This window comes from Lolium perenne, chromosome 3, assembly GCF_019359855.2.
Source record: "Lolium perenne isolate Kyuss_39 chromosome 3, Kyuss_2.0, whole genome shotgun sequence".
Lineage (NCBI taxonomy): Eukaryota > Viridiplantae > Streptophyta > Magnoliopsida > Poales > Poaceae > Lolium > Lolium perenne.
In genome coordinates this window covers 93,935,803-93,958,353 of record NC_067246.2, presented here as the reverse complement: position 1 = coordinate 93,958,353, position 22,551 = coordinate 93,935,803, and the positions used below count along the sequence as shown (strand labels likewise).

General features: G+C 49.6%; 1 protein-coding gene across 1 annotated transcript; it reads right to left on the bottom strand.

Annotated features, from left to right (window-relative positions):
- Nucleotides 1–17,661: 17,661 nt before the first annotated feature.
- LOC127339483 (non-specific lipid-transfer protein 2) lies at nucleotides 17,662–19,189 on the bottom strand. The gene is made up of 2 exons (XM_051365330.2): nucleotides 18,733–19,189; nucleotides 17,662–17,938 (listed from the first exon to the last, which is right to left on the bottom strand). Exons 1-2 carry the CDS (start codon nucleotides 19,092–19,094, stop codon nucleotides 17,662–17,664), a joined length of 639 nt encoding a protein of 212 aa, XP_051221290.1. The 5' UTR covers nucleotides 19,095–19,189.
- Between the last annotated feature and the right edge of the window lie 3,362 nt (nucleotides 19,190–22,551).

Here is a 22,551-nt window from a genome sequence, read left to right as displayed (position 1 = left end):
GCACCTGGTGGGTCAGCTGCACGTCGCCATCGCCAAGGGGATCGAGGACGAGCTGGTCGCCGACACCCCGCGGTTCGTAGAATGCCCCGACGACGTCGACGGCTGGTGGAGGAAGCTCGTCCTGGACGCTTTCCGCGTCGTGGACGACGAGCTAGTCGCCAGCGTCCGGAGTGGTGTGCCTGTCGGCTCCCCGGCTGTCGTTGCGCTGGTGACGAAGGATTACCTCGTGCTCACCAGCCGCGGCGCAACCTGCAGGGCCGTGGTCTACAGCAACGAAGAGGTCATGCCCGTGCAGATCACCTCTGAGCGCAGGCCTGAGGTAATGCTTCCGTTTTTCTCTAGTTTCTCTTCCGTCTCAAGTATTCAGAGGCTAGATCTAGCTTCCTTTCGTTGTGTTTCCAACTTTCCATTTCCATGTTTCAGTATGCCAAATAATTTTTTTTCGATAAAGAGAATATATTAAGGACATCAAAAGATATCAATTATGCCAAATAAGTTGTGACGCATGAAATGGAAACTTTTCGCTTAGAGTATACCTGATCTCATATGAACTTATCCGAATTTTTCGGAGAATTCTACTCTACAAGGGTTCTTCCAAAATCCTCACTAGATAGTTCCCTAAACATACGATTTGGAGGCTAAGAAACATAGTAAAGGAAAATATATGGAAATTTCGTCAACCATGAGAGAACGCGGTCGGTATAGGTTTTCAGTTAACTGTGTGTTTTGTACATCTTCAATGGCTGATGCCAACCGTAGGCTACTCGTAGGTATTTTTTACACCTTTGAGAAAAAAAAATAGGTCACGCTTCTGATGTGTGGCAAAATATCCACATGACTAGGAGAGGAATGGAGTCCCACCACTACAGGAAAATCAGGCGCTGCCGTGCAGCATATCATTGCCGTGAGGCACCGCACGGCAAAGAATTCTTTGCCGTGCGCCGCAAGAGGCACGCACGGCAAAGAATATGTGCACGGCAAAGTTACAGGGTAGCGCACGGCAAAGATAAAGAGCACGGCAACCTCACCCATGCCGCACGGCAACGTTCCCTCGCACGGCAAAGTTCCTCAAACGCGCACGGCAAAGAAACCATGACGGCAAAGCCAACAGAGGCCGCACGGCAAAGAAACTGTGCTCGGCAAAGGACTGGGACATTGCCGTGGGCTTCCCTTTGCCGTGCGGCCAGATAAAATGCACGGCAAAGACGCCTTTGCCGTGCACTCCTTCTTTGCCGTGCGCCATACTTCATTTTATTTGTTTTTCTTTCTATTTTATTTCATCTAATACTTATATTTATTTTTTTATTAGTTTTACTTTTTGATGACTATTTATTAGTGTTACTTAAGACAATGTGCAATACAAAATTAGTCTCCATGCTCATCCCCCACAAATATCAGGGTTCCGGTGCTCCGGCGGCCGTCCCCCTCCTTCCCCCCAAAACAATGTGGACGGCGGGTCTACCCCCGTTGATTTCTCCGCGCGAGGGTGCACAATGTACTTTTTCATTCTCTTAGGTTTGTTAGGGTAGGTTTTAGGTCCAGTTGCAAGTTTTGGTTGCATTTCGGTGCTCCGGGGGTCATTCCCCCCTAAAAACGGCTGTCTGTGGGCCCCGGATGGTCTACCCCCTAGATTTCTCCGCGCGAGGTTCCACCAATATACCTTTTCATAGGTTTAGGTTTGTTTAGTCCATGGACATATGGAAAACCATGTGTGGCACCCTTTGGCACAGTCTAGCCCCGATATACCCGCGGCGGGACACTTCAACAGACACGTCCAGGAATCATAAGTGTTATCGCCCGAAGGTGAGGGATGTCGACCGGGATCCATGCCATGCACCATTTTGTGAATCACACCTTGCATCACACTTTGACACATATCATAGGTCCACATGCAAGGTTTGGTGGGGTTCCGGTGCTCGGCGGTCGTTCTCCCCTCCTCCCCCAAAACAATGGAACGCTGCGTGCCCGGGGGGTCTACCCCCTAGATTTCTCCGCGCGAGGGTGCACCAATGTAACTTTTCATTCTTTTAGGTTTGTTTAGTACATATACACATGGAGAACCAAAGATTGGGACCCTTTGGCACATATACCAGCAGCTAGAGCCATTATCACACGATCGACGGTGTGCCTGGTCTACTGGTTAGGGTTAGGTGTAGGGTTAGGGCTAGGGTTTAGGGGCTAGGGCTAGGGTTTAGGTTAAAGGGTAAGTATTTATGGTTAGGTTTAGGTTTAGGGTTTAGGGTTAGGGTTAGGGTTTATGATGCATGGTTCTCAGCTCACGGCGTCGTGGTTTAGGGATTTAGAGGGGTTTAGGGCTCGAAGCCTCCCCAGTTTAGGGTTTAGGGTTTAGGGGAGCTACTTTTGCACCATTAGACCTTGCACCACACTTTGAAACATATCATAGGTCCACATGCAAGGTTTGGTGGGGTTCCGGTGCTCCGGCGGTCGTTATCCCCTCCTCCCCCAAAACAATGGAACGCGTGCCCGGCGGGTCTACCCCCTAGATTTCTCCGCGCGAGGGTGCACCAATGTAACTTTTCATAGGTTTAGGTTTGTTTAGTCCATGGACATATGGAAAACCATGTGTGGCACCCTTTGGCACAGTCTAGCCCCCAATATACCCGCGGCGGGACACTTCAAATGCACACGTCCGGTGAATCATAAGTGTTATCGCCCGAAGGTGAGGGATGTCGACTGGGATCCATGCCATGCACCATTTTGTGAATCACACCTTGCATCACACTTTGACACATATCATAGGTCCACATGCAAGGTTTGGTGGGGTTCCGGTGCTCCGGCGGTCGTTATCCCCCTCCTCCCCCAAAACAATGGAACGCTGTGCCCGGCGGGTCTACCCCTAGATTTCTCCGCGCGAGGGTGCACCAATGTAACTTTTCATTATTGTAGGTTTGTTTAGTACATATACACATGGAGAACCAAAGATTGGGACCCTTTGGCACATATACCAGCAGCTAGAGCCATTCTCACACGATCGCCGGTGTGCTCCGGTCTATCTTGGTTAGGGTTAGGTGTAGGGTTAGGGCTAGGGTTTAGGGGCTAGGGCTAGGGTTTAGGTTAAAGGGTAAGTATTTATGGTTAGGTTTAGGTTTAGGGTTTAGGGTTAGGGTTAGGGTTTATGATGCATGGTTCTGCAGCTCCTGGCGTCGTGGTTTAGGGATTTAGAGGGGTTTAGGGCTCGAAGCCTCCCCAGTTTAGGGTTTAGGGTTTAGGGTTTAGGGGAGCTACTTTTGCACCATTAGACCTTGCACCACACTTTGAAACATATCATAGGTCCACATGCAAGGTTTGGTGGGGTTCCGGTGCTCCGGCGGTCGTTATCCCCCACCTCCCCCAAAACAATGAACGCGTGCCCGGCGGGTCTACCCCCTAGATTTCTCCGCGCGAGGGTGCACCAATGTAACTTTTCATATTTTTAGGTTTGTTTAGTCCATGGACATATGGAAAACCATGTGTGGCACCCTTTGGCACAGTCTAGCCCCGATATACCCGCGGCGGGACACTTCAGCGTACACGTCCAGGAATCTGATAAGTGTTATCGCCCGAAGGTGAGGGATGTCAGACCGGGGATCCATGCCATGCACCATTTTGTGAATCACACCTTGCATCACACTTTGACACATATCATAGGTCCACATGCAAGGTTTGGTGGGGTTCCGGTGCTCCGGCGGTCGTTCTCCCCCTCCTCCCCCAAAACAGAACGCGCGTGCCCCGGCGGGTCTACCCCCCTAGATTTCTCCGCGCGAGGGTGCACCAATGTAACTTTTCATTATTTTAGGTTTGTTTAGTACATATACACATGGAGAACCAAAGATTGGGACCCTTTGGCACATATACCAGCAGCTAGAGCCATTATCACACGATCGCGGTGTGCACGGTCTCTTGGTTAGGGTTAGGTGTAGGGTTAGGGCTAGGGTTTAGGGGCTAGGGCTAGGGTTTAGGTTAAAGGGTAAGTATTTATGGTTAGGTTTAGGTTTAGGGTTTAGGGTTAGGGTTAGGGTTTATGATGCATGGTTCTGCAGCTCCGGCGTCGTGGTTTAGGGATTTAGAGGGGTTTAGGGCTCGAAGCCTCCCCAGTTTAGGGTTTAGGGTTTAGGGTTTAGGGGAGCTACTTTTGCACCATTAGACCTTGCACCACACTTTGAAACATATCATAGGTCCACATGCAAGGTTTGGTGGGGTTCCGGTGCTCCGGCGGTCGTTATCCCCTCCTCCCCCCAAAACAATGGAACGCGTGCCCGGCGGGTCTACCCCCTAGATTTCTCCGCGCGAGGGTGCACCAATGTAACTTTTCATTGTTTTAGGTTTGTTTAGTCCATGTACAAATGGAAAACCATGTGTGGCACCCTTTGGCACAGTCTAGCCCCCGATATACCCGCGGCGGGACACTTCAGCGTACACGTCCGGGGAATCATAAGTGTTATCGCCCGAAGGTGAGGGATGTCAGACCGGGGATCCATGCCATGCACCATTTTGTGAATCACACCTTGCATCACACTTTGACACATATCATAGGTCCACATGCAAGGTTTGGTGGGGTTCCGGTGCTCCGGCGGTCGTTCTCCCCCTCCTCCCCCCAAAACAGCGGAACGCGTGCCCGGCGGGTCTACCCCTAGATTTCTCCGCGCGAGGGTGCACCAATGTAACTTTTCATTATTTTAGGTTTGTTTAGTACATATACACATGGAGAACCAAAGATTGGGACCCTTTTGGCACATATACCAGCAGCTAGAGCCATTATCACACGATCGCCGGTGTGCCTGGTCTACTGGTTAGGGTTAGGTGTAGGGTTAGGGCTAGGGTTTAGGGGCTAGGGCTAGGGTTTAGGTTAAAGGGTAAGTATTTATGGTTAGGTTTAGGTTTAGGGTTTAGGGTTAGGGTTAGGGTTTATGATGCATGGTTCTGTCTCACGGCGTCGTGGTTTAGGGATTTAGAGGGGTTTAGGGCTCGAAGCCTCCCCAGTTTAGGGTTTAGGGTTTAGGGTTTAGGGGAGCTACTTTTGCACCATTAGACCTTGCACCACACTTTGACACATATCATAGGTCCACATGCAAGGTTTGGTGGGGTTCCGGTGCTCCGGCGGTCGTTCTCCCCCTCCTCCCCCAAAACAATGAACGCTGCGTGCCCCGCGGGTCTACCCCCCTAGATTTCTCCGCGCGAGGGTGCACCAATGTAACTTTTCATAGGTTTAGGTTTGTTTAGTCCATGGACATATGGAAAACCATGTGTGGCACCCTTTGGCACAGTCTAGCCCCCGATATACCCGCGGCGGGACACTTCAGCGTACACGTCCAGGAATCTGTTAAGTGTTATCGCCCGAAGGTGAGGGATGTCAGACCGGGGATCCATGCCATGCACCATTTTGTGAATCACACCTTGCATCACACTTTGACACATATCATAGGTCCACATGCAAGGTTTGGTGGGGTTCCGGTGCTCCGGCGGTCGTTCTGCCGGTCCTGGCCCTAAACAGCGGAACGCGTGCCCCGGCGGGTCTACCCCCCTAGATTTCTCCGCGCGAGGGTGCACCAATGTAACTTTTCATTCTTTTAGGTTTGTTTAGTACATATACACATGGAGAACCAAAGATTGGGACCCTTTGGCACATATACCAGCAGCTAGAGCCATTATCACACGATCGACGGTGTGCACTGGTCTCTTGGTTAGGGTTAGGTGTAGGGTTAGGGCTAGGGTTTAGGGGCCAGGGCTAGGGTTTAGGTTTAAGGGTAAGTATTTATGGTTAGTTTTAGGTTTATGGTTTAGGGTTAGGGTTAGGGTTTATGATGCATGGTTCTGCAGCTCCGGCGTCGTGGTTTAGGGATTTAGAGGGGTTTAGGGCTCGAAGCCTCCCCAGTTTAGGGTTTAGGGTTTAGGGTTTAGGGGAGCTACTTTTGCACCATTAGACCTTGCACCACACTTTGAAACATATCATAGGTCCACATGCAAGGTTTGGTGGGGTTCCGGTGCTCCGGCGGTCGTTATCCCCCTCCTCCCCCCAAAACAGCGAACGCGTGCTCCTGCGGGTCTACCCCTAGATTTCTCCGCGCGAGGGTGCACCAATGTAACTTTTCATAGGTTTAGGTTTGTTTAGTCCATGGACATATGGAAAACCATGTGTGGCACCCTTTGGCACAGTCTAGCCCCCGATATACCGCGGCGGGACACTTCAGCGTACACGTCCAGAATACATAAGTGTTATCGCCGAAGGTGAGGGATGTCGGACCGGGGATCCATGCCATGCACCATTTTGTGAATCACACCTTGCATCACACTTTGACACATATCATAGGTCCACATGCAAGGTTTGGTGGGGTTCCGGTGCTCCGGCGGTCGTTATCCCCCTCCTCCCCCAAAACAATGAACGCGTGCCCGGCGGGTCTACCCCTAGATTTCTCCGCGCGAGGGTGCACCAATGTAACTTTTCATAGGTTTAGGTTTGTTTAGTCCATGGACATATGGAAAACCATGTGTGGCACCCTTTGGCACAGTCTAGCCCCGATATACCCCGGCGGGACACTTCAGCGTACACGTCCGGGAATCATAAGTGTTATCGCCCGAAGGTGAGGAATGTCAGACCGGGGATCCATGCCATGCACCATTTTGTGAATCACACCTTGCATCACACTTTGACACATATCATAGGTCCACATGCAAGGTTTGGTGGGGTTCCGGTGCTCCGGCGGTCGTTATCCCCCTCCTCCCCCAAAACAGCGGAACGCGTGCCCCGGCGGGTCTACCCCCCTAGATTTCTCCGCGCGAGGGTGCACCAATGTAACTTTTCATTCTTTTAGGTTTGTTTAGTACATATACACATGGAGAACCAAAGATTGGGACCCTTTGGCACATATACCCGCAGCTAGAGCCATTATCATACGATCGACGGTGTGCCTGATCTACTGGTTAGGGTTAGGTGTAGGGTTAGGGCTAGGGTTTAGGTTTTCGGTGCTCCGGTGTCAGCACGTGTAGTTTAGGGTTTAAGTTTAGGGTTAGGGTTTCGGTGCTTCGCGGCGGTTGTTCTCCCCCTCCTCCCCAAAAGAGCGGTATGTGTACGCCGGGGCACACATGTAGTTCCCCGGCCGGTGGATCTACCCTATAGATTACGCCGTGCGAGGTATGCGATCCCCTATAGCTTTAAGAAAACATGATAAGAACATTATAAAACATTATTAATGTTGGATAAACAGGTTTAATTTAATTTGAAATAAAATTAAATGTTCAATCGAAATGGTAAAATTAAAAGAAAAAGGAAAAGGGGTCTTTGCCGTGCGGCATATCCTGGGCCGCACGGCAAAGAGGTGGCGCCGCACGGCAAACAGCTCGCGCACGGCAAAGGGGTCTTTGCCGTGCGGCATTTCCTGGGCCGCACGGCAAAGTTTGCTTGCACGGCAAAGGCAAAACGCCTTATCCACTTCGCGACCGCGTCCCGACCGCACAACGCCCCCACGCATCAGCTAGCTCGACCCGCGCCTCCCTTCCACGCCGCCGCCGCCGCCGTCCCCCTGCTGCTGCCGCTCTCCCCGCCGTGCGCCGGTGGTGCTGCCGCTCTCCCCCTCCGCCTCCCTCCTCCCTCCTCCCTCCTCCCTCCGCCCGCCGCCCGTGCTGCCCCGCGCCATTGCCGCCGCGCGCCCGTGCTGCCCCCGCGCCATTGCCGCCGCGCGCCCGAGCTGCTGCTGCTGCTCTCCCCCTCCGCCGCCGCCCCCTGCTGCTGCCGCTCCCCGCCGTGCCCCCGTGGTGCTGCCGCTCTCCTCCGCCTCCCTCCTCCCTCCTCCCTCCTCCCTCCGCCCGCCGCCCGTGCTGCCCCGCGCCATTGCCGCCGCGCGCCCGAGCTGCTGCTGCTCTCCCCTCCGCCGCCGCCTCGTCCCTCCTCCTACCTCCGCTCCGGCGACCGCTGAAGACCTGCGCGTCCTACGCCTCCCCGGCCGCCCGCTGCTCCTCCGCGACCCCGCTCTCCGCCGTCGGTCGCCCTCGCGGGTCGGCAGCCCCGCGCCGTCGCGGTCGCCGGCGTATCGGAAGGTAATTCCTTTTGCTGCCATGAATTTGCATAATCTGATGTTGTTAAGGAATGATGATGATGATGTGGGTGTTAGTGCATGGTATGCAATTAAACGACATGAGTAATGACATATCGGTATGCTACTAATATGTGAAGCTTTCGTTTTATTTAGATGATTTATATGTATTTACTGTATAAATTTAGATGCATTTAGTGTATAAATTTAGAGGATTTTAGTGTATAGATTTTAGTGTAGATGATTTTATTGTATAGATGATTTTAGTGTAGTATATGACTTAGGGAATTTAATGTTCACTTGCATGACTATTTTATTTTCTCGCTATGTAGGTGATGCTTCGAGGTGGACACGGTGGACGGCGTCGTGGGGGTGTTTGACGGTGGACGGCGTCGCGGCGGTGTTTGACGGGGGCAGCGTCGTGGGGGTGTTTGACGGGGGGAAGGCGTCCGGAACTTCTTCGGCGATTCTCTCACGCGTCTAGGGTATAAATCTCCCTCCCACCTTTACATGTACCTAGGTTTTTTTGTGTCTAGATCACCAAGTCTGTCGCGATACCTAGGCGTCTCTTCCCGACCGTAAGGGTTACGCGGATAAATATGCATTAGTGGTCTCGCATATTATGAACCGTAACTCTTACGGCATTTATCGGGACAGCCGGCGGATGCGTAGTTGGGTACGTTCTCCGTGCTCTACCCCGATCCGAGACAGGATTTCGGTAGCGCCTCCCGTTGTTCTCCGGATGCACACCCCTCTCGGCTTTTTGCCGAGACGTGTATCGGGAGAGCAGCGGGGAGGTGCTGCCGAAATTCTGTCTCGGATCGGGTAGAGCTGGGAGAACGTACTCAATCTACGGATCCGGCGGCTGCTAGGAGCCCACCTAGTAGAGTTTCAAGTTGATGCACGCGTAAAATAAATAAATATATGATGCATTTATTTCGTATTTGATATATAAATGCTATGTTCGTCTTTTGTTGCTTGATTAGAGGATGGATAATCGTGGCTGGATGTACGATGGCAGAATCGGTCGGTGGGACTATACTGATGAATGGGGAGAAAAGACCGAGCAGTTTGTGGATAGGGCGTTTGCCATCCCTAGCAGACCTATAAGTGTTTGGTGCCCTTGTAGTAAGTGCGCTAACCGAAAGGCACAGGACAAGGAAACTATGAGTATGCACCTGATCAAGTTTGGGTTCACACCGTCCTACAGGATTTGGACTTACCATGGAGAAAAGGCAAAGAAACGTGCTAGGAAGGAGGTGCGGCAGATTCAACCTAGGGGGGAATATGACACTGGTTTTGATAGGTGCTTAGAAAACTTGGCTAATGGTAATGTGCCTGAAAGCTCTCATGTAGAGGTGGAGACACCTCAGGATGCGGAGACAAGTGAGGACCCGGAGGAAAACACAAAGGAGTATTATGAGGCTCTGTTTGCTTCGCGAAACCCCTACATGAAAATACAGAGGTTACCCAACTAGATGCCATCGCTCGCCTTATGGCCTTGAAGTGCCATAGGAACTTGTGCAGAGATGGGTTCGATGAACTTCTGGTCATCGTAGGCAGCCTTCTGCCGAAAGGGCACATCTTGCCGCAAAACTTCTACTATTCGACCAAATTGCTCAGTGACCTTAAGATGTCATCTCAGCGGATACACGCTTGTCCAAAGGGATGCATGCTATTCAGAGAGGAGCACGCTGACACAAATTATTGCATCAAATGCAATTCCTCTAGGTACTTTGAGGTAGACCGCAATGGTGATGGTCAGAAGAGGCGGACCACGGTTGCCAAGAATATCCTCCGCTATCTTCCGGTTCTACCGAGGATCCAGCGGCTCTTCATGACCGAGGATACTGCCCAGCAGATGAGGTGGGCCGTGGAAGGAAACAGATACACCGACAAGATGATACATCCGTCGGATGATGCTACATGGAAGAACTTTGTGAAGAAATTTCCATTGAAAGCGGGTGACCCGAGGAGCGTAGCGATTGCGATATCAACCGATGGGTTCAATCCATATGGTATGTCGGCTGCAGTATACGGTTGTTGGCCGGTGTTTGTTATTCCCATGAACCTCCCCACAGCGTACGCATGAGATCGAGAGAACATGTTTGTGTCGATGATAATCCCAGGGCCCAAATACCCGGGCAAGAACATGAATGTGTACCTGGAACCGCTGGTGGATGACTTGGTTCGTGGCTGGGAAGGTCGCGGGATCCGAACATATGACGCATCAAAGAAGGAGTACTTCGATATGTATGTGTGGTACCACACGTCCCTGCATGACCTGCCAGCACGTGCTTTGTTCTGCGGGTGGTGTACACATGGGAAGTGGCCTTGCCCACAAAGCAAGTGCATAAAGCCGTGACTTTCTTACGGCTAAACAAGGGAGGCAAGTATTCATGCTTTGATGAAGCTCGACGGTTCCTTGAGCGGAGGCATGCATACAGGAGTGATGTAAAGAGTTCCAAGAAAGGCCGTGTTGTCCGTGGCCCGAAGCCAATTCCGAAGACCGGAACGGAAATCAAGGCCGAGTTAGATGCTCTTCAGCCTAGCCCCGATGGGAATGGTTTCTTAGGATATGGGGAGACACACCAATGGACTCACAAGCCGTGCTTATGGAAGCTCCCTTACTTTGAGTTTCTCGAGCTCCCGCATAACATTGATGTAATGCACACCGAGAAGAATATCAGTGAAGCCATTTGGAGCACGATTGTGGACACTGAGAAGACGAAGGATAACATAAAGGCTCGAATTGATCAAGAAAGGTGGTGTGATAGGCCGGAGTTGAACATGCAGCCACCTAATGGTGCCAAAAAACTTGGACTAAGCCACACGCTCCGTTCGCCTCACAAAGGCCCAAAAAGGGAGGTCTTCCAATGGATGAAGGACTCCTTGTTTTTCCCCGATGGGTTCGCAGCCAAGCTGGATGAGGGGCCTGAACATTGAAACGCTGCGAGTACAAGGACTGAAGAGTCATGACTACCACATATGGCTTGAGCGGATAATGCCGGTGATGATTCGAGGCTATGTCCCTGAGAAGACTTGGCGAGTGCTAGCGAGGTTGAGTTTTTTCTTCCGCCAGATTTGTGCTAGGGAGTTAGACACTAAAGTGATTGAGAAGCTGGATGAAGAGGCACCCGTGTTGCTTTGCGATCTGGAGAAGATCTTTCCTCCAGGGTTTTTAATCCGATGCAACACATGATCCTGCACCTCGCGGAGGAGTGCTTAAAGGGGGCCCGAATTGGGGCCGTTGGCAGTTTGGTCCCGAGAGAGAAACACAAAAGCTTCGTCAAATGACCGGCAATAAATGCAAGATCGAAGCATCCATAGCCGAGGCAGTCCCTGAACGTGGAGGTGGCAAACTTCACCACTAAGCACTATGATCCCAACATTCCCACAAAGCACAACCCGGTCCTCCGTTTAAATGCCGCCAACAATGAAGAAGTAACCAAGCTTAGCATCTTCGTGGGGCTTGGTGGCAAGTCAAGTGTCTCGAATCAGTACATAACTGACCTACCTGAGCGGACCTTGATCCACTCGTATGTCTTAAACACCATGGTCGAAGTGAAGCCGTACATCGAGTAAGTGCGAACCATTTAATTATTCGCAAACGTTCACTCGTATGTTCGTGGCTAACTCTTCCTCTTTTCATCGGTATAGGAAATTCAAGGCTATACATTGTAAGACTACCCAAAGGGATCCTAACCCGGAAGAATCCAAGCAAATTTTCGATAAGGGAGGCGGTTTCGGTTTCAGTAGCTGGTTTTGTAATTTGGTACTATTCTATCCAAATTAGCTAGCACTTCCTACATTTATCGGTCATTTCTCGTTCTAAACTTCTTGTGCTAAACTTGTAGGCAAGAACCGACAAAGAGATGAAGTCGTAGCTAAGAAAAATTGCTAGGGGCTTTGACCATTCCGTAGAAGCGTTCAACTCCTATGACGTGAACGGGTATCGCTTCCACTCCATCAATACACAACAAGCCGGCCCAACGCGAAGACAATAAATAGTGGGGTGGTATGTCAAGGTGATGATGGGCTCCATTACTATGGAAGAGTCGAGGGTATATACGAGCTGAATTACGGGTTTCACAAAGGGCTAAATCCCGTCGTCTTCAAATGCCATTGGTTTGACCCACGTCGGGTGAGACGGGATCCTGAAATTGGGTTGGTCGAAGTTGAAAGGAACTCCATTTATAAGGGAGAGGATGTGTACATCTTGGCAACCCAGGCCTTTCAAGTATTCTATCTCCCGTACGCGTGCAGAAACCCGACAAAACGTCTACATGGATGGGATGTTGTGATGACGGTGCCTTCACGCAATAGGCCGCCCCCGCCAAACAAGGACGATTACCGCCGCGTAGACCCCACAACAAGGAGTGTCGAGTTTTATCAGGAAGAAGGGCTCCCCGGCCATTTCACAATCGGCTTGCCGACTATCGATGACATGGTCGTAGACGATGAACAAGAAGACGCGGGCATGGATGGAGACAATGCAGAAGATGAAGCTGAGGATGTCTGTGCCCCGGAAGACCTGAGTTTGCTCGAGGCGTTCAAAGCAGGGATTGACCTCGATGCAGATGGACCACCTCCAGGTTTCATTGATGATTATTGGTTCGCCGAGCCTGATGACGATGAGGAGACACGCGGTCCAATCACGGATGGCGACACAGGCTACTGATCTATGTAGTAGTAATTGTGAGGCTAGCCTATTTGTAATAACTCCGTGTAATAGAGATTGTCTAGCTAGGTTATTTGTAAGAACTCCGTGCTATGTTTGAGAGAACTCTATGGTAGCTATTTGTTGCTTCCACTAATTAATTAATGTTCATCCTTTTGCATTATTTGTTGCTTTCATTAATGTTCATCTACTTATATTTCTGTTGCTTTCACTAATATTTATCTCTTTACAATATTGCGTACTAATAAACCACTCTCTTCATTTGTGTTTGCAGGTGATTGAAGCATGCCGCCAAAAAAGGGGTGGCGGTCTTAAAAGAAGCTCAAGGACTTGGTAGGTGTAGGGACTTCGAGGCGGGGCCCCCCACCTAGCCCCCCTCCTAGCCCCCCTCCTGTCGCTCCCACAGGGCGGCCTCGTAGGAAGAATGCGACGCGGGTACTCACTCCTAGTCCTAGCCCCCCTCCCGCAGCCGATGATGATGACGAGGAGGAGGAGGTGGGTGGGGAGGACCAGGAGGAGGAGGTGGGTGGGGAGGACCAGGAGGAGGAGGGGGGTGGGGAGGACCAGGAGGAGGAGGGGGACGAGGAGGACCTCTCGGAGGATGAGGGGTTGGGGAACTTAGTGTTCGATCCCTGATCCAAGCCTAGAGTGGTGTGAGCCGGAGGATTACCGCACGTTCCAGCTTTGGAGAGGCCGAGGCCACGTGATAGGAAGCCATATCGGCGTGGGATAACACAGCTCCTCGCTGAGAAGCTGGCGCTACAGGCACGTTGTTCTTGTGCCCTATGGAAGGAGGTACATGTTATTTTTTGGCATTTCGTTATCGCAATTTTGTCATTATCAAAATTATTATCACATACATATTGATGTTGTCGTTTCATGGTGCAGCTCGTTCCAGCTTTGAAGACCCGACGCAGAGACCGCCACGTGGGTACTCGAACATCCTTGGGGGCCTACTTAGGTGGTATTTCCCTGGGATAGTCAACTTCCCTACTGGTGGCTGCGACGTAGCTTGGAGGTGGGCGCACTACAGCCTCGCGGAAGATCCTCTTGGCCGCGGCACCGCGGCGGATATGGTTGTTGCCAAATTCTGGGTACGTGACTTTTGACTTCTTACCATTCATACACTCTCCTTGGTTCACAATAATTGCACTAATGCCCCTTGTTTTACCTATGTGCATGGTTGCGTAAATACTTCAAGAGGGCCGAGGGCAAGGAGAATGCGTGCGATGATGTCCTACACCAGCTTGCAAGGAAGAGGGTGACCGGCATGCACTACGAGGCACGTATTCAATGCGTCCGCGACCAGCACGCCGACCGCTTCGTCCACATGAGTAAGGAGGACGCTCGCGACACGCTCATGCAGCCGTGGCAGTACTTGCAGGTATTTGCATTTATGTGTTATTGATTTCTTTATCGCCATGTAGTTTATTTTACCCTAATGGGTTTATCTTGTGCATGTAGAACCCTCCTCGCACGTCGGCAACGACGATAGGTGCTTTCGAGCGATGGTCATGTGGTGGACAGGCCCCCAGTACCTCAAGAAGCACGAGGAGGGCAAGGCGAAGCGGGCAGAGATGCGAGGTGGATCGCATATCCAAGGCAGCATCCCCATCTCTCTTCACCTGCGAAGGAGGTGAGCAAATTAATGGTTCCTTCATTCTTTGAATTCATGTTATATATTTGTTAACTCCGCAAGGGTGTGTCACTTCACTCAATTACATGTTCTCTTTTGCGGGAAGTCGTGACGGGAGCGAAGCCTAACGTCTTTGCCGTGCTAAAGAAGATGAAGCAAAGGAAGACGCCTGATCCCGAGACGGGGTCCTTGTGGGTTAACCCGCAATCCGAGACCCAGTGCACGGCGTATGTCTCCAAGTTCAAGCAGAAGCACGGCGAGGACGCCAATCCAGAGGCCGAGGACTTTGACCCTGAGGTCGCGGTGCTTGCGGGAGAAGGCTTGAAGCATGGCCGCCTATGGTTTGGTGACGGGTGCGTCGACCCGGCCGAGGGTTCCCTCTCTCCGCCGCATCCGTCGTGGTCGTAAGAGCGGCCAGCCCGAGGTAGAGCCCCGCCACGGGCTTCGGATCTAGTCGTCGAGCGGTTACGGTATGTTCTTCCTCGGGTCTCTACATTTCCTTTACATGCTTTCCATTGAAATGTTAATGACATCGCGGCAACACAACGTAGGAGGAGATGGCAGCGAAGGAGCAGGCGGCCCAGGAGCAAAGGGCGCAGATGGAGCAGCAGATTCTGCAGCATCGGCCAGCAGACACAGATGATGCAGCAGATGCAACAGCAGCAGCAGATGATGCAGCAGCAGCAGGCACAGATGAGCTGGCTCATGAGCCAGACGGCTCTGTCTTCTCCACCGGGGAGTCTTCCTCCTCCACCTTACTCCATGTGGATGCCGCCACCGCCCACTCAGACCCCGGGGACACCTATCACCGTCAACAACATGAACATCATCCGGAGCATGAACCTCGGTGAGTCCTCTTGTGCCCAACCCGCTACTTGTACTTGTTCAAGTGTTCAATATGCAAATGCAAATGTTCATTCCATCAACCTGCTTATAGATTTTATGTCACAAGGCAATGACAATGAGGCCGGCGGAAGCGGAGGAGGACAAGGTTGATGGCATGGTCTTCGTGCACTCGTGGTCGTTGCAATGGATTGTTCGCACTTGTTATGGATTGTAATATGGACATTGCTATGCATGAACTATGTGTGCTCGATGTGGACTCTATGTAACGGATTGTATGCATGAACTATGTGTGCTCGATGTATTTGTGGTGTTGTTGATGTGTTTGGTGATCTTATGTTGATATATATGTTATATATGCTATATTTGTGAAATGCAATATTTGAAATGCAGGGATAATTGAAAAATAGCAAAAAAATGAAAAAACCAGGCCCCTTTGCCGTGTGTGTGCACACGGCAAAGGACATTTGGTCTCTTTGCCGTGTGCACACGCACGGCAAAGGGGCCACGTGTCGCCCAACTGTGCTCCTGGGAGCTCCTGGGGGGCGTGCCTGCATGGTTCTTTGCCGTGCGTGGCAGAGCAAGGCCGCACGGCAAAGCGTCGCACGGCAAACATTGTTGCGCACGGCAACGCAGGGCGCACGGCAAAGAAGTAGGGCGCACGGCAAAGCAACGGCGCACGGCAGCGATGGCGACGCACGGCAAAGATCCCTCGCACGGCAGCGTCCGCAGCGCACGGCAGAGATGGCGACGCACGGCAAAGGGCGTTGCCGTGCAATCCGTCCATGCGCACGGCAAAGGCAGCTTTGCCGTCGAAGACTTTGCCGTGCAAACTATGCCGTGCGTGCACGCACGGCAAAGCCTTTGCCGTGCGTATAGGCCTCTTTGCCGTCCAATGGCTCGCACGGCAAAGCCTGTTTCTCCCGTAGTGCACACTTACTCAGAAAATCAGGATGCTGCCGTGTTCATTGTATATGGAGATATATGTAAATTCACCATATCTACATACTTAGCACTAGGAGTAAATGTGGTACTTTTGCTGAGTCATGGATATTTGCACTTCAGATTTTGAGAATGCTTTACGGATGGACAGTTCTTCCAAACTCTTAGAATTTTTTTCAAATAATTGCAGATTTCACCTTGCCGTGCTCTCCTCCTAGCTAGCTCTGACCTCTGAGCATCAAAACATGATGCAAAGGCTAGAAAAAATGACTATGGGGGCCATTCCTTAACAATTATATTTTTAAATCATATTCTTAAGTTTGATATATGTGAGCACGATACTATCACCGTTTAGGTATGACCATACTTTCGTACTCCTTATCTTTGTCTCAAGTCTCCATAGTTGTACAAAAGTTAAAGTTATCACTGTTTACGTATATATGACCATAGAATTCTCATGATGAATGTTTAATTTGCTAGTTATGCACCATGAGTTTATGTCGAAAAGTTAATACTTACATATTTCAGGGTGTACTTGTGCAGCCATATAAGCAAAAGGAGCAGGAAAATGTACAAGATACAGGAGGTCATGTGGTCGGATCTTCAAGCAACCAGGAGGACGATATATGTAAGTCCAAGCTACAATGGGCATCTCTCGCTCTGTCTCTCTCTCGTTCATGTTATCTTCGAGCAACTACCATATTTTCATTCATGACGTTGAAAAGATGATTCTAACTTGTGTGTTTTGGTTCCTACATGATTCAAGCTACATGACACCCTTAACCCATTCTGTTTTATTCTTCTATTTTTCTAAATCATACTACCTCTATCCCAAAGCTTAAGGCTTTTTTTTAAGTCAAACAAAATAAACTTTGACCAAACTTTTAGAAGAATATATCAACAAATATAATGTTTTGCGGATATCATATGAAAATATATTTCATTATCTATCTAATGATATTGATTTTATATTTTGCATGTTAATGAATTTTGGTAAAAAATAGTAAAACTTGACATAGTTTGACTTTTTAAAAATAATATAAGCCTTAAGCTTTGGGATGGAGGTAGTATTTTGGGAAGACTTCATTTCATATCGTCGAAACAAACACAATTTTTTTTCAAATAGTACCGCATAGACTAATCTCTGTAGGATTTGTAGAAAACAAACGTCATTCCTTTTCTCGATGATGGACATTTTATTACTTGTAAAGTTTAAGCATTACACCGGGTCTCTGACTGAGATGCACACCACCTTCCCAATCCACAATTTACAACCATAAATAAAATGAAGTGCTCGACGAGTGCAAAAGGAAGAACGTAAAAAAGTCTAAGGCGAAGGAATGCACAAGAAACAATTAAACAAACGTCATTCTTACCCTCTTGTTTTTATCACGCAATTTGCATAATCTTTTGTGGCGTTGAAAAGGTGTTTTTGATCCTCCTATATTCTTATTCCTACATGAATTCAAGCTACATGCATGACACGTACCTGGTGTAGTTTATTATTCGGTTCTTGTAAATCATGAAGCCAATCAAAGGCCAATATTATTTCTTGCCTTCTTGTTTCTACCATGCTGAAGACTATAGAGATACACTTCCTTCGCAGTGTTCAGGCCGTATTTCCCAAAACCGGGAGTCATGATGGTTGAGCGGAAGCCACGAGACAAGTTCCTGATCCTTGCCACCGGCGGGCTCTGGGACCACGTCAGTTCAGCCGAGGCGGGCAGCTTCATCCAGACGAGGCTGCACACGAGCTCACCGGACATACTTGCAAAGGAGTTGGCTGAGTTTGCGATGCGCAAGGGCAGCCTGGGCAACGTGACACTCGTCATCATACTCTTCAACAAAATCTAGGACGAATATCATCCTGGGGCTTTATAGAAGTGATCTGCAATTCCTATGTTCGTCATTAGTTCTATTATCAGGTGGTATGGGAACTTAATTTGTTGTTATCTTAAGTTGATTGCTTCGAGGGATTCAGAACCGGTTTGTTGGATTGCTTATGTATTTCAAGATGAAGCGATATTTTTCCAACTGTGAGCTGAATTGCCGTAGTTACTGTGAATGTTCTGCATATGATTTTTTTTCTTCTAGATTTTAGGGACTAAATTCATTTTGGACAAGCGTAAATACACATACAGAAACCGCACAACGAGTTTGCTGTGGTTATTATTCGTCATCTGGCATATAGATATGCATCTGTAAAAATTATGCATGGTGTATTTTCAAGTTGATCAGCGATGGACGCGCCAACAATGTAGTTATTTATCGTTGTGTAGCATATATAAACACACACAGAAATAATACATCACGAATAGCAATTCAATTAACTAATTAATAGGATGCAGCAGAATATATCAAAGGGCCCTTGTTCGATCGTATAGGTTGCTCATTTTATTATGGTCATCGGAATTCTGGGCCATTTCCTATGTATTCCATGCGTGTGTGGTTCTCCAGCTTAGTCTCATGGTTCATCAGTAACCCTGCATGAAATGCAACGACGACGACGTCGAAGCGAACGAAAGAACAGGTTAATTTTCACATTCACATCCATGGTGAGGAAATTAAGATGCATACGGTGCATGTCTACACGTAGTACGTACTGGTTACAGTCCATGTTGGGGGTGACGACGAAGTTGATGGAGAGGCCGCACGCGCCGGGGAGCGAGGCCGCGCGTCCGAAGTCGACGCTGGGGAACCCGGTGGCGGCCGCCGCCTTGACGCAGTTGCAGGTGGCGACACGGTCGGCGGTGGTGGCGGCGAGCTGGTTGAGCACCCCGAGGCTGTTGCAGCAGATGCCGTAAGGTGTCATCCCAGGCGCGCCGCCGAGGTACGGCATGCAGGGGGCCATCAGCTGGGTGACCTGGCCGCACTGCACCACCGCCGAGGCGCCGCGCGGGGTAGCAGCGATGGACAGAGCCGCCAGGAGGAGCGCGGCGATGGCACGGCTCGCATGGAAGCCCATCCCGTAAATATTGGTCTTGGCTGAATGTTGTCTGTGAGTGAGCTCTGAGCTAGGTTCGCTGGGCGTTAGTGGTGGCCGGAGTCGCTGCCATGGCGTCCAAGATATATAGGGAGAGGCTGTCTTAGGGAGAGGGCGTACCATGTAGAGTTGTTGTATCACGTCGCCGGTGCGCGCGCCTGCCGTGCCAGGAACTCCGAAAGTGTCATCTTGGATGAGTCTTGGGTGGTAGTTGGGCAGGGGAGAGTGCATGAAGCCTATACCTGGGCCTGGTACCCTACCCACTGCCGCTCAACATAGTTGTGCCCAGTTACTACTATTGGGCTGGAGGGGCATCTCGGTCTGTATTTTTGAAATAATAAATGACAAAAGATGTAAAGTGTGATAATTGTGTTGGAAATATGTTTTTGTGGTTTGAAATGGACCAGGCTTAATGGGTTCAATTGTCTACTCTCTTTTTGGGTTGTAGTGGACACAAACAATTCATCAAAAATAAAATATTGGTGGAACTTTAACATGTGTTTGATAAGCATTCATGTGGGCATCGTATCCTAACATAGAGATGATGCAACACATCTCTCTTATACTCCTCAAGAAAGAAAAAACTCCAAGCAATCTTAAATTAAGAATCAACAAAGTATACACTACGGGAAAATCAGGCGCTGCCGTGCAGCCTATCTTTGCCGTAAGGCACTGCACGGCAAAGACATCTTTGTCGTTCGACGCAAGAGGTACGCACGGCAAAGAGTTAAAGCACGGTAAAGTTTCATGGTGGCGCACGGCAAAGTATCGACGCACGGAAAAGTTAGAATGTCTCACGGAAACGCACTAGCGCACGGCAAAGTCCTTCAAAAGCGCACGGCAAAGAAGCCAGGACGGCAAAGATCCTGCACACCGCACGACAAAGAAAAGCTGCACGGTAAAGGGCCTGGACGTTGCCGTGGTGCTCCCTTTGCCGTGCGGCCAGGCAAAGTGCACGGCAAAGGCTCCTTTGCCGTGCGATTCCTTCTTTGCCGTGCGCCGCGATTCATTTTATTTGTTTTTCTTTCTATTTCATTTCATCTAATACTTATATTTGTTTTTTATTAGTTTTACTTTTTGATGACTATTTATTAGTGTTACTTAAGACAATGTGCAATACAAAATTACTCTCTCCATGTTCATCCCCCACATATATGAGGGTTTCAGAGCAATTAATACGCGCTTCGGAAAATCTTCTAAGTGTTATCGCCCAAATGTGAGGAAGGTCACACCGGGGAGCTACTTTTGCACCATTACATCTTGCACCACACTTTCACACATATCATAGGTCCACACGCAAGCTTTGGTGGGGTTCCGGTGCTCCGGCGGTCGTTCTCCCCCTCCTCCCCCTCCCAAAACAGCGGAACGTGTGCCCCGGCGGGTCTACCCCCTAGATTTCTCCGCGCGAGGGTGCACCAATGTACTTTTTCATTCTTTTAGGTTTGTTTAGTACATATACACATGGATAACCAAGATTGGGACCCTTTGGCACATACACCTGCAGCTAGAGCCATTATCACACGATCGAAGGTGTGCCTGATCTACTGGTTAGGGTTAGGTGTAGGGTTAGGGCTAGGGTTTAGGGTTTAGGGGAGCTACTTTTGCATCATTACACCTTGCACCACACTTTCACACATATCATAGGTCCACATGCAAGATTTGGTGGGGTTCCGTTGCTCCGGCGGTCGTTCTCCCCCTCCTCCCCCAAAACAGCGGAACGTGTGCCCCGGCGGATCTACCCCCTAGATTTTTCCGCGCGAGGGTCCACCAAAGTACTTTTTCATTCTTTTAGGTTTGTTTAGTACATATACACATGGATAACCAAGATTGGGACCCTTTGGCACATATACCCGCAGCTAGAGCCATTATCACACGATCGAGAGTGTGCCTGATCTACTGGTTAGGGTTAGGTGTAGGGTTAGGGATAGGGTTTAGGGAGCTACTTTTGCACCATTACACCTTGCACCACACTTTCACACATATCATAGGTCCACATGCAAGATTTGGTGGGGTTCCGTTGCTCTGGCGGTCGTTCTCCCCCTCCTCCCCCCAAAACAACGGAACGTGTGCCCCGGCGGGTCTACCCCCATAGATTTCTCCGCGCGAGGGTGCACCAAAGTACTTTTTCATTATTTTAGGTTTGTTTAGTACATATACACATGGATAACCAAGATTGGGACCCTTTGGCACATATACCGCAGCTAGTGCCATTATCACACGATCGAGGGTGTGCCTGATCTACTAGTTAGGGTTAGGTGTAGGGTTAGGGCTAGGGTTTAGGGTTTAGGGGAGCTACTTTTGCACCATTACACCTTGCACCACACTTTCACACATATCATAGGTCCTCCATGCCGCACGGCAAAGAAACGCCGCACGGCAGCGAAGCGCACGCACGGCAGCGAACAACACGCACGGCAAAGGGCTTTGCCGTGCAGTTTGTACATGCGCACGGCAAAGAAGTCTTTGCCGTCGGACTCTTTACCGGGCAATCGTTGCCGTGAGTGCACGCACGGCAAAGCCGTTGCCGTGCATTTGGGCCCCTTTGCCGTGCGAAGTGCCGCACGGCAAAGAATACTTTTCCCGTAGTGATAGCCTTAGGTAATTTGACATAATGTTTAAATCACAAATATGTTATCTTAACCAAACAAGATTATTAAGATGTCACAATATAATTATAGCATATGAATTCACTTTATCCCTAGTGATGCATCAAAAGAAAGGTAAATACCATAGTAGTTCTTTAATTTATTGTCACTATCCAATCACTACCACCATGCTACTTCATCTAATACACACTTCTACCCACACATGCTTTTGCAAACAAGTTGGATCAAAACAAGTACTTAAGAACGGGGTATATGATATGCATGTATCAATACATCTTACACATAATAGGTTCTAATCTCACATATCAAATCATAGAATAAAGATCCACCACATAGGAATTACATACATGACCATAATCATGTTGGGTATCTCATATGGTACTAGATCTATGAATAACAAAAGAAAAATAGATTAAGCCATTGCCACAAATCCATAGTCCAGTGGTGGACTACTCCCTCTTCATCATGGTGATGATGGTGGAGACGTTGGAGAAGGTAGAGATCCTTCCGGCGGCAGCTCCGACGGAGTTTTCCCCTCTAATATTTGCTGGTTTTGGCTCTGTTCTGGTGTTTCGGTGTTTCTGCCATGCTCTTATTGAGGAAGCAAGGGGGTCCTTTATATAGAGGTTTTTAGGTCAGACGGAGTCTATGGACGAAATAATCAAGCGAATCGGACGACCGAGGAGGGAAAGAGGGCAGGTGGCGCGCCCAACCCAACCTGGCGCGTCACCTGGCCTCTTTTGGGCCTCCTGGTCCTTCTCGTGAGGTCCAAGTGCTCTTGGTGCTTCTCTTGATGAAATATTGACATCCCCAGGATCCTAGCTCTATTTTAC